The sequence below is a fragment of the Mytilus galloprovincialis genome, chromosome 9 (assembly GCF_965363235.1).
Source record: "Mytilus galloprovincialis chromosome 9, xbMytGall1.hap1.1, whole genome shotgun sequence".
In the NCBI taxonomy this organism is placed as follows: Eukaryota; Metazoa; Mollusca; class Bivalvia; order Mytilida; family Mytilidae; genus Mytilus; species Mytilus galloprovincialis.
In genome coordinates, this window is record NC_134846.1 from 91,580,062 (window position 1) to 91,592,286 (window position 12,225).

At 34.2% G+C, this 12,225-nt stretch overlaps 2 protein-coding genes across 2 annotated transcripts in view; one reads left to right on the plus strand and one right to left on the minus strand.

The window, feature by feature from the left end:
- Nucleotides 1-12,225, plus strand: part of LOC143046352 (glutamate receptor-like) — a 244,169-nt gene that overhangs the window by 191,726 nt on the left and 40,218 nt on the right. The window lies entirely within an intron of this gene.
- Nucleotides 5,615-11,950, minus strand: LOC143047107 (sialate:O-sulfotransferase 2-like). Its single transcript, XM_076220064.1, has 4 exons — nt 11,807-11,950; nt 10,173-10,297; nt 6,621-6,759; nt 5,615-5,735 (listed from the first exon to the last, which is right to left on the minus strand). The coding sequence occupies exons 1-4, from the start codon at nt 11,943-11,945 to the stop codon at nt 5,725-5,727; spliced, it is 414 nt and encodes a 137-aa protein (XP_076076179.1). The 5' UTR covers nt 11,946-11,950; the 3' UTR covers nt 5,615-5,724.

Consider the following 12,225-nt stretch of genomic DNA (forward strand, 5'->3'; position numbering starts at 1 on the left):
TGCTTCTAGTATGACCAAATACTGCCTTACTATATAAACAGTACAAACTTAACCAGACAATATCCAATTTTAATAGATTGTGTCAAGGGAAATACCCAATTGAAACATTTAGGGAATTACACAGCAAAAAAGGCAAATATTTCAGTTAAAAATATTTGTCGCGACTTGAATTCTGGGTTTTCGAATTGAATTAATCTTTGCGAAAGGTGAAAAGAAAATACAAAAGAACAATAGTTTGGTGCAGTTTATACAATATAGTTAATATTTGCACCCTAGAATAAAGTTTTATATCAGTACCCATCAATTTGACTTATAATGATGACTCAGCACTTTTCTCAACACAGTACTGTTCTCAGATAAAAATTTCTATTCTTTGCGATTAAAATCAAATGTTCTTATCAAATGCTTCAAAATAGTATGATATGACTGAAGTCTGATTGATTTTGATTTCCCTTAGTATCTTGAGTATAGGGAAAACGGTACTATTTATTCTGCCATAGGCGACAATACTAACATTTTCTAAATTTACCAGTTTTTATAATAAAAACCTGGATAAAACAGTTATGTGTGGTGTTAGAACTTTATTACTGTATTTTAAAAATTGAAGCCAAATAGTATCATGACCCATTTCCAACGGAGCTGGTTTATGTTATCCATGCCCACCGTCCATTTTGCACCAAATTTATGAAATTTTGGAAGCCTTTTCGAATAATTCTCTAGAAAATATTTCAATAGGTTTTAAAATTTATATTATAAATTTACACACTGTAGTTATTCATAGATAAATAAAAAAATATATTGTACCCTTACATCCAATCACAGCGCTCCTAATTTGACTTCATTCACCAGTCTTGGGTCCACAAAAGGCCAACCTAATGCTGGGAAAATTAAATACTACCGTTTTCCCTACAGGTAAATCAATCAAAAGTAATAATACTGTGTATCGGTAAGGAATTAAAAATCCGGAAATTCAATGAATTTCATAGCAATGTTTATAAATTGCTAAAAATATAGATATACTCATCCGAATGAGCTGAAGTTGGTCTCATAAGTTTAGAAATGAAGTTTTATTACTTTTCACATAAAAAAACTTTGTAATATATTGATAAATTATGAATTACAAGTTTTGTAACTTCTCCGTTCAAATAAAAAAAAAGTATGCATTTTGCAAAAGGGATAAAAAAGTTAAAAATCTTTTTTTTTATATAACATGATATAACTGATAAGAAAAATTTATAACACCGAAAAACATTTAAGTATGGAAATGTTAGGCTGGGCGTTGTCACTTTCGCACATTCCCTATTTCCATTTAAGATATTTATCTTTGTTGTTGTCCTCGGTCCAATATTTTTTTGTAAACAATGTTATTGATCCTTATAGAAGTTAACTGTTTTCATTTTTGACCGAAATGATATTACTCTAACAAATCCCCCTTAAATAATGAATTAAGGAAACCAGATTTACAAAAGCTTTTTATCTCATGCAAAATAATCATAAATTGTCTACAAGTATAAAAAAGAAGATGTGGTATGATTGCTAATGAGACAACTATCCACACTAGACAAAAATGATACAAACATTAACAACTATAGGTCACCGTACGGCCTTCAACAATGAGAAAAGCCCATACCGCATAGTCAGCTACAAGTATCGTTTTCCTTATTGTTGTCAATTCCGTTAGTAACCTGGCGACATTGCTTCCGAAATTACTAAACTGTAAACCTACATATATTGAGTCGCGGTAATTCTCCCGACGTTACTTACATTTAGTCATTCATATATATAGCCGCTACATTAGTCCCGACATTAATAACCTAAAGTTGTACATTTATTAAGCTGCGACGTTCCTCTCGAAATACCTACTCAATAGTCCTACATTTATATAGCTGCAACATTGCTCCAAACATACCTAACCTGCAGTCCTGAATATACATAACCGCAACATCGCTCCCGACATACCTTACCTGTAGTCCTACGTATATATAGCCGCAATATTGCTCCTGACATACCTAACCTGTAGTCCTACGTATATATAGCCCCGACATTGCTCCCGATATAACTAACCTGTAGTCCTACATATATATAGCTCCGACATTACTCCCGACATACCTAACCTGTAGTCGTACATATCTATAGCCGCGACATTGCTCCCGACATAACTAACCTGTAGTCCTACATTTTTATAGCTGAAACATTGCTCCCAACATACATAACCTGTAGTACTACATATACATAGCTGCATCATTACTCCCGACATACCTAACCGGTAGTCCTATATATATATATATATATATATATATATATATAGCCGCGACATTGTTCTAGATATAACGTATTTGTAGTAATACATATATATAGCCGCGACATTGCTCCCGACATAACTAACCTGTAGTCCTACATATATATAGCTGCACTACTTTTCCCGACATAAATAACCTGTAGAACTTCATATATGAAACCACGACATTGCTCTCTATATGACTAACCCGTAGAACTTCATATATAAAACCGCGACATTTTCCTGACATAACCTTATCTGTAGTCCTACATATATGAAACCACGGCATTGCTCCCGACATTACTAACCCGTAGTCATACATATATGAAACCACGGCATTGCTCCCGACATACCTAACCGGTAGTCCTACATAAATATATATGAAACCGCGACATTTCTCCCGACATAACTAACATGTAGACCTACATGTACATGACCACGACATTGCCTCGAAATAATTTACCTGTAGTCCTGCATATATGAAACCACGGCATTGATCCTGCTTGAAATATCACTTCCACCTTCTCATTAGTGAGTAAAGAACAATACAATAAAACAGATTTATTCTGCTTGAAATCTCACTTCCACCTTCTCATTAGTGAGTAAAGAACAATACAATAAAACAGATTTATCCTGCTTGAAATATCACTTCCATCTTCTCATTAGTGAGTAAAGAACAATACAATGAAACAGATTGATCCTGCTTGAAATATCACTTCCACCTTCTCATTAGTGAGTAAAGAACAATACAATAAAACAGATTTATCCTGCTTGAAATATCACTTCCACCTTCTCATTAGTGAGTAAAGAACAATACAATAAAACAGATTTATTCTGCTTGAAATCTCACGTCCACCTCCTCATAAGCATAAGTGAGTAAAGAACATTACAATAAAACAGATTGATCCTGCATGACAAACATTAGAACACATGACACAACATAGAAAACTAAAGAATAAGCAACACAAACCCCACCAAAAACTAGGGGTGATCTCAGGTGCTCCGGAAGGGTAGGCAGATCCTGCTCCAAATGTGGTACCCGTTGTGTTGCTTATGTTATAACAAATCCGATAAATAGTCTAATTCGGTAGGTCACATTTATGAAAGGGCGTGGGATTGTAATTACGACGTAAGGAACATATCCGATATCATAAGTGAAACGGTTATTCCATAACGGTCAACAAACTCGTGATGGCGTCCGTCAAATTCACGAAGGGATGATTTCAAACAAGAGTGTTATTTAAATTACTGTTTAATTATGGTTGTCAATTGCACAATTCAAACGGGAAAACTAAAAGTATTCTAAATGTAAACAAAAATTCACGAAAAACAAATATGATGCACAGAACCACACCACAACCACGGAATTACAGGTTCTTGCCTTGCAAAAAGGCCCTACATAATATGGTGGAGTAAAACATCTGCCATTCTCATTTAAATTCAGGGTTGTTATTAGGTTTCCTAGGGGTGAACCGTTCCTTGTTATTAAATGCTACCGTCGTTACGAACATAACAAATATTTATTCGGTTATGAATCTCCGACGTTGGTTAGTTAATAGATATCGACAACAGGCACGTTTGTATGCCATATATGTTCAGTTGTAAAAATATGGAAAGACTTGCAAAATTCATTAGACAGGACTAACAAAAACACGCGATAAACAAATACGAAATGACGACAAAAAGACAAACAACTTGAAAAAGCGAAGACTGAGCAACTCAAACTCTACCAAAACGGTGTTTATATAAGGTGTTCCTGGAGAGTAAGTAGATCTTTTTTTAGATGTTACACCCGTCGTTTATCTCTGTAAAATAATATATGTGAAAGCGGATTGGTCATCGTTTCTTTTTCAACTTACGTCCAAATTCGCAAATCATCTATATTTTCTAACCGTAAAACTAGACCAAAAATGAAATATAAAAACTGAAAAATTTTGTTTTCAGATAACGAATGTCAAAATTAAAGGTAACGTAGTTTGTTGATATTCATATAAATGTTTTACAAAGAGACAAATCAAAATAAAAACCAAACTCTGAGACATCTGCATATGACCTTCAAAAGGACCGAAACCCATGTGAACATCAACACTTATACTGATAGGAGCACATGTTGTCCTCCTAGGAATGTCTATGGATCTTTGGAAAGCAAATTTCCATGGCGTAACGTTTTAGTGTTGATTAGTCTACTCAATGTTAAAATTCTGATATGAAACAACGACCTTGTATTATTACCTCTTTCGAAAAAGTAACCGTGTCTGATTTTATCTCGCAATTATTCTATTACCTGGTATAATCATTGGCTGAGTTGCAAGACGGACTCAATAGCATACCTAGTCTATTATTTTTTTACAACTAAAACATGAGGCTAAGACAAAAACAATAAACGACGAAAGTTCAACCGTCCTTTTACCACTACAAAGAAAACATAAAACTGACCAGCATCAACCTCATGAAAAACCGTTGGCGATCTCAGATTCTTCGGAGGGATAGCAAGATACTGCACCATTCTTGGATTTCATTGTATGTAACAGTGCAAGTGACACATCCCAAGTCTAGTTTGTCTCGTAGGAATGAGTGAACAAGTCGGCGAGAAGAGGGAAACAATTCATTACCATTTATAACGCAGAATTTTCGTTAAGCTTAAATCTGGTAAAAATCAAAGATAATATTCTTAAAATTCTTTATTTTTGGCAAATTTTGAACAGAAAAGAAAAATTTGATCAAGATAGTTCTATTAAACTTTCTTATATGTCTTTTCATCAACGTAAACTTTTTTCTTATCTGTAAACATTATTCTTAATAATCGAGGCTAACTATGGTCTTTCGAACTCATTACGTTGAAACAAAAAGCTAATTTCCGTCACAAAAAACGTCCACTTGTATTGTTGTCCTGATAAGTTAAGCTTTTTTCAACTGATTTAAATGATCGATCTTATGTTGTACTGTTATACCACTGTCCAAGGTTTGTGGAAGGGTTGGGATCCCGCTAACATGTTTAACCCCGACACATTATTTATGTATGTGCCTGTCCCAAATCAGGAGCCTGTAATTCAGTGGTTGTCGTTTGTTTATGTGTTACATATTTGTTTTTCGTTCATTTTTTTATATAAATAAGGCCGTTAGTTGTCTCGTTTGAATTGTTTTACATTGTCTTATCGGGGCCTTTTATAGCTGACTATGCGGTATGGTCTTTGCTCATTGTTGAAGGCCGTACAGTGACCTATAGTTGTTAATGTCTGTGTCATTTTGGTCTATTGTGGACAGTTGTCTCATTGGCAATCATACCACATCTTCTTTTTTATATTTAACAAATTAAAAAGTAAAATCAACTTTCAAAATTATTGCTTGTTTTAATCAATATTGTATTTACAAAGTATTTAATTATGTGCAGCAAAGTCTGTAAACAGATCTTCAACTGCAGGATGTGTCCTTATGTTTCTGTAAACTTAAACATTCACTGAAATTAAAACAATAGCAAGATATTATACATTAAATAGTACCTTAATTTAATACTTAAATTACCACTTAAAGTATCAGTGAAAAAAAAATCACAAAAATAATGATCTCCGAAAAAATTCAAAACGGAAAGTCCCTAATCAAATAGTCTAATTAAAAGATAAAACACATCAAACGAATGGACAGCAACTGTCATATTCCAGACTTGGTACATTCATTTTCAAACGAAGAACGGATTGATATTGGTTTTATAGCGCTGAACCTCTCACTTGTATGACATTCGTATTACATTTCATTATATTTACAACGATGCGTGAACAAAACAGACATATAATAGCTATAGATGTTAACAAAGGGGTACAGCAGTCATCACTGAGTCACAATCTCAATTAAAACAAAAACAAACAAATGTTGAACAAAGAAGCACAAAAAAAATCTATCAAATTACACAACAACATTCATTGCTTACTTCTATATGTATTTTACCAAGTCAGAAAATAAGCAGATGTTAACCCTATAGTTTCGTCGAGTGTTGTATTGTTGTTTAGTTTTTTGCTGCACTTCAGTGTTTCTGTTGTTTTATTTTTTTCCTCTTATAGTTGATGTGTTTCCCTCAGTGTTAGTTTGAAACCCAGAGTTTTATTCTCTCAATTGATTTGTGACTTTCGAACAGCTGTTTACTAATTTTTCCTTTTATTTCGAATCGATTTGTCTTTTCTTCGATTCGTTGATGGTCTGTCCACTCCTTTTATGCTATATTTTTAAAATTTAAAATTGTGCGACAACAAAAGTCCATAATCAAATTATGCTACATCCATTTTTTTCTATTTTAAACACATACATTTGAACACAAAACAAATTCAGTAAATGGGAAAAGGGTCTATACCTGTATAGATGGACATCCGCCAAGTTCCTCCACACTTCCTGGTACTTTCTCCGGAACATACACGATTGCATTCCGATTCTTGTTGAGGTGAATATCTCTTGACATTCAGTTCGTTGCCACAGAAACATTCTCTACTGGCCTTTGAAACAATTTATGAAAAATTATAAGACTATGAGCCTTGTGATGTCAATGTATGTTTATTTCTGTTTTGATAAAAGCAAACATAACTAGCCATTCAACTCGAACATACAAACATGTCATATGCATTCATGATATAGATATTTTGTGAAAAATTTATCAAAGTGTGTAAAATAAAATTTGTAAATATAATTGAATTGACAATTTACAAAACAAATTACCAGCGTTATTATTATAAACCATAAAAATCAATGTTATATCATGAAATTATCAAAGTATTGTGACACTTTACGCACTATAAAAAGTGATTACCTGTTCATAATCATAGAAATAATAACGCCCATTTTATCGCTTCTCTCTCAAGCACATTGAAAAAATCAGAACATTCCTAAATATGTGCAGTTGCAAATGAGGATAACTGCCAACATTATATGTAAATATATGGATGAATATACAGGTATTCTAATATTTTCAAACGTTTTTTTTAGTTATCTATTCATATATCTGAATATATATTTGTCATATGTCATGATAAAACTGATTTTATAACACCGAACAACATTTAAAAGTATGTATATATTAGGCCGGGCGTTTGTACTTTGGCCCTTTCCCTTTTTCCATTTCAGACTTTTATCTTTGTTGTTGTCCTCGGTCCAATAGTTTTTAGCAAACAGATTGTACTGATCCTGATAGGAACTAACTGTTGTCAGTTTTGACCGACATGATATGACTCTAATAAACACCCCATTAAGTAATGAATAAATAATACCAGATTCAAAAAGCTTTTTATCTCATGCAAATTAATCATAAATTTTCAACATGTATCATTTTCCTTATTGTTGTCAATTCCGTTACTAACCTAGCGACATTGCTTCCGACATTATTAAACTGAAAACCTACATTTAGTCTTTCATATATATAGCTGCAACATATCTTCCGACATACATAACCGGTTGTCCTACATATATATAGCCGAAACATTTCTCCCGACATTACATACCTGTAGTCCAAAATATATATAGCTGCGCGATTGCTCCCGACATAACTAACCTGTAGTCCTACATATGCATAGCCGCGACACTCCTCCCGACATTACTAATCTATAGTCCTACATATATATAGCCATGACATTACTCCCGACATAAGTAATCTGTAGTCCTACATATATATAGCTGCAACATTTCTCCCGACACAACTTACCTGTAGTCATACATAAATATAGCCGCGACATTGCTCCCGACATAACTAACCTGTAGTCATACATATATATATAGCCGCGACATTGCTCCCGACATAACTAACCTGTAGTCCTACATATATATAGCTACAACATTGCTTCCGACATAACTAACCTGTAGTCCTACATATATATAACCCTGGCATTGCTCCCGACATAACTAACCTGTAGTCATACATATATATAGCCGCGACATTGCTCCCGACATAACTAACCTGTAGTCATACATAAATATAGCCGCGACATTGCTCCCGACTTACTAACATATAGTCCTACAGATATATAACCGCGACATTGCTCCCGACATAACTAACTGGTAGTCCTACATATACATAACCGCGACATTTCTCCTGACATAACTAATCGGTAGTCCGACATATACATAACCGCAACATTGCTCCCGAAATAACTAACCTGTATTCCTTCATATATATATAGCCACGACATTGCTCCAGATATGACTTACCTGTAGTCATACATATACATGACCACGACACTGATCCCGACATAACTAACCTGTAGTCTTACATAAATATAGCCGCGACACTGCTCCCGACATTACTAACCTGTAGTCATACATAAATATAGCTTCGACATTGCTCCCGACATAACTAACCTGTAGTCATACATAAATATAGCCCTGACATTGCTCCCGACATAACTAACCTGTAGTCCTACATTTATATAACCGCGACATTGCTCCCGACTTACTAACCTATAGTCCTACATATATATAACCGCGACATTGCTCCCGACATAACTAACTGGTAGTCCTACATATACATAACCGCAACATTTCTCCCGACATAACTAATCGGTAGTCCGACATATACATAACCGCAACATTGCTCCCGAAATAACTAACCTGTATTCCTTCATATATATATAGCCACGACATTGCTCCAGATATGACTTACCTGTAGTCCTACATATACATGTCCACGACACTGCTCCCGAAATAACTAACCTGCAGTCCTACATATATGAAACCACGACATTGCTTCCGACATAACTAACCTGTAGTCTTTCATAAATATAGCCGCGACATTGCTCCCGACATAACTAACCTGTAGTCTTACATAAATATAGCCGCGACATTGCTCCCGACATAACTAACCAGTAGTCTTACATAAATATAGCCGCGACATTGCTCCCGACATAACTAGCCTGTAGTCCTACATATCTATAGCCGCAACATTTCTCCCGACATTACTTGCATATAGTTCTACATATATAAAGCTGCAGCAATAGTTTTTAGTAAACAAATTGCATTGGTCCTTATATGAACTAACTGTTGTCATTTTTGACAGACATGATATTACTCTAACAAACCCACCTTTAGAAATGAATCAATAATACAAGATTCAAAAAAAGTTTTTTATCCCATGCAAATTAATCATAAATTGTCTACAATTATCCTTTTCCTTATTGTTGTCAATTCCATTACTAACCTAGCGACATTGCTTCCAACCTTACTAAACTGAAAACCTACATATATGAAGTTGTGATGATTCTCCCGACGTTACTTCCATTTAGTCCTACATATATATTGCTGCAACATTTCTCCCGACATACATAACCGGTAGTCCTACATATATATAGCCGCAACATTTCCTGACACAACTAACCTGTAGTTTTACATATATATATAGCCGCGACATTGCTCCTGACGTAACTTACATTTAGTCCTACATATATAAGGCTGCAGCATTTCTCCCGACATACATAACCGGTAGTCCTACGTATATATAACCGCAACATTTCTCCCGACATTACTAACCTGTAGTCCTACATATATGTAACCACGGCATTGCTCCCGACATAACTAACCTGTATTCCTACATATATAAAGCTGCAACTTTGCTACCGACACAACTAACCTGTATTCCTACATATACATAAACGTGACATTGCCCCCAACATAACTATCCTGTAGTCCTACATATATGAAACCACGGCATTGCTCCCGACATTACTAACCTGTAGTCCTATATATATAAACGTGACATTGCTCCCGACATAACTAACCTGTAGTCCTACATATATAAAGCCGCGACACTCCTCCCGACTTTACTAACCTGTAGTACTACATATACATTAACGTGACATTGCCCCGACATAACTAACCTGTAGTCCTACTTATATGAAACCACGGTATTGCTCCCGACATTACTAACCTGTAGTCCTACATATATGAAACCACGGCATTGCTCCCGACATCTTTTAAGAGTCATAGTATTGCTGTTAGGTTTCTTTGTATCGAAGAGTCTGTTTCTATCATCAACAAAACAACCAACATATCCTAAATGATCAGAATATACACTTTGAGCTCATTGATTTACATACCAAATACATCAATTATAAATTCATCATTTTTATTGGTTATATTATAGACACTAGTATTGCTAAATCATCGTAAAGGACCACCAGGACATAAAAGACAAAAAATCATCAATTTATATATGTCATTCGTCCTGGCCCCTTTTATGAATTTAGCTTCATTGGGAACATTTAAAATTGACTGTTCGAAATTGTCGTTTGTTGATGTGGTTCCTAAGTGTTTCTCGTTTCTCACCTTTATATAGATTATACCGCTGGTTTACCCGTTTGAATGGTTTTACACAAGTATTTTTCTTTTTTGGGGGGAGGGGGGCTTTACAGCTTGCTGTTCGGTGTGAGCCAAGGCTCCGTTTTGAAGACCGTACATTTACATAATGGTTTACTTTTATAAATTGTGACTTGGATGGAGAGTTGTCTCATACCACAGCTTCCTATATCTAATTGAAAGCTAGGGATGTGAATGAACAGAAACATTTGAAGAACTTAATGATCAAAATGGACCTTTTATATAAGGACCAATATACAAATAATGTGGAGTTCTATGATTGTCCATGAAAACACATTCCATCTGGAACCAACAAAAAAGATTAACAAGTTTATGGACGCATATAAGGTCCATTTGCTATACAAAGGAACAAAGGGTTAAATGAGCTTTTAGTGTTGATGACTGAGTTCACATTTATATGATTCGTCACCTACATGTACCTTACATATTTTGTGCACACTGTTTTTAAAATATGTTTTACTCGATTATCATTTCCTAATTGACCTTTTTAACAAATAGTTTAAGTGTATTTCAAACGATACGGGGGAATATCACCATGTTTTGGGGTACAGTCTTCAGTTATTGATATTTTGGCTTGTCTCATAAATTCATCATAAATACAATAGATATAATAAAAAATAACGCAGCAGTCAAACTGAACATACTATGCTATAATAACTATAATCATATATTTCTGTTCTTCTGCTACAACAATGAACACTAAAAACATAAACTCTTGTCCAAAATGTTAACAAATAAATTTAGAATCATACTACTGACATTACAGTTTTTCTTTAAAAGCGTGCAAAACAAAACTTTGATCAACTTGCTTGCTTTGTTTGCTTGAATGTTTACAACAATATGAAGGCGGAGTTTCAGTCTGATTTATATATACTGGGATTTGATAGGACTATTAAAATTGACATACATTGTGGAAATAAATCTTGAAATGAAGTTCATGTTTATTGTCCATTGTCCAATCAAATTCTAGTATAAAGTAAACAGACTGTAACATACTACCTAGTACTAATTGTTTACAAACATATCAGGCAAGTTGATTAAATGTTTGCTTTGCATCCTTTTATAGAAAAGCTGTAACATGGCAATTTCGATACAATCAAAGCTAGAATGTTGCCACCTTAGCTGTATTTTGCAAAACCTTTCAAAATTTTATATGCATTTCATTTTAACACAGGTGTTACTTACCTAAATTGCCTTTCAATTTTTCAATTTGTTCATCAACATATCTACATGTTGTACGACTTGTGCACCGGGCAGCATTGGCGGCGTGGTAGCACACTAGTATGACAAGGAGGTAAACGTGTAAACTTGTAGGTCTGAACATAATGTGATAAGCTGAAAAATGTTAAAACATTAAATTATTAACAAAACTGTTGTATTTTGATGCTAGCAAAACTTGGGAAGTATATAGAAGACAAAGAAATATGGTCACAAAATTAAAAAGAAAATCAGTGAACATTTATTTTCAAGAAAGATGTGCTGGAGGACAAAAATCAAAACACTTTTATAGCACAGTCAAACCATTTTTATCTAAAAAATCTACCTGTAGCCAACAAAAAAATGGATGATAATAAAATTTTAAACGATACTAAAGATGTCTTCGA

Excerpts from the sequence above, each read along its gene's own strand:
- LOC143047107 (XM_076220064.1), bottom strand. The coding sequence starts at position 11,945 with ATGTTCAGACCTACAAGTTTACACGTTTACCTCCTTGTCATACTAGTG. Across the intron at positions 10,298-11,806 it reads AAAATTGAAAGGCAATTTAG|GATATGTTGGTTGTTTTGTT; the intron begins GTAAGTAACACC and ends CTGATCATTTAG. Across the intron at positions 6,760-10,172 it reads TCATATATGTAGGACTACAG|GCCAGTAGAGAATGTTTCTG; the intron begins GTTAGTAATGTC and ends ATTGTTTCAAAG.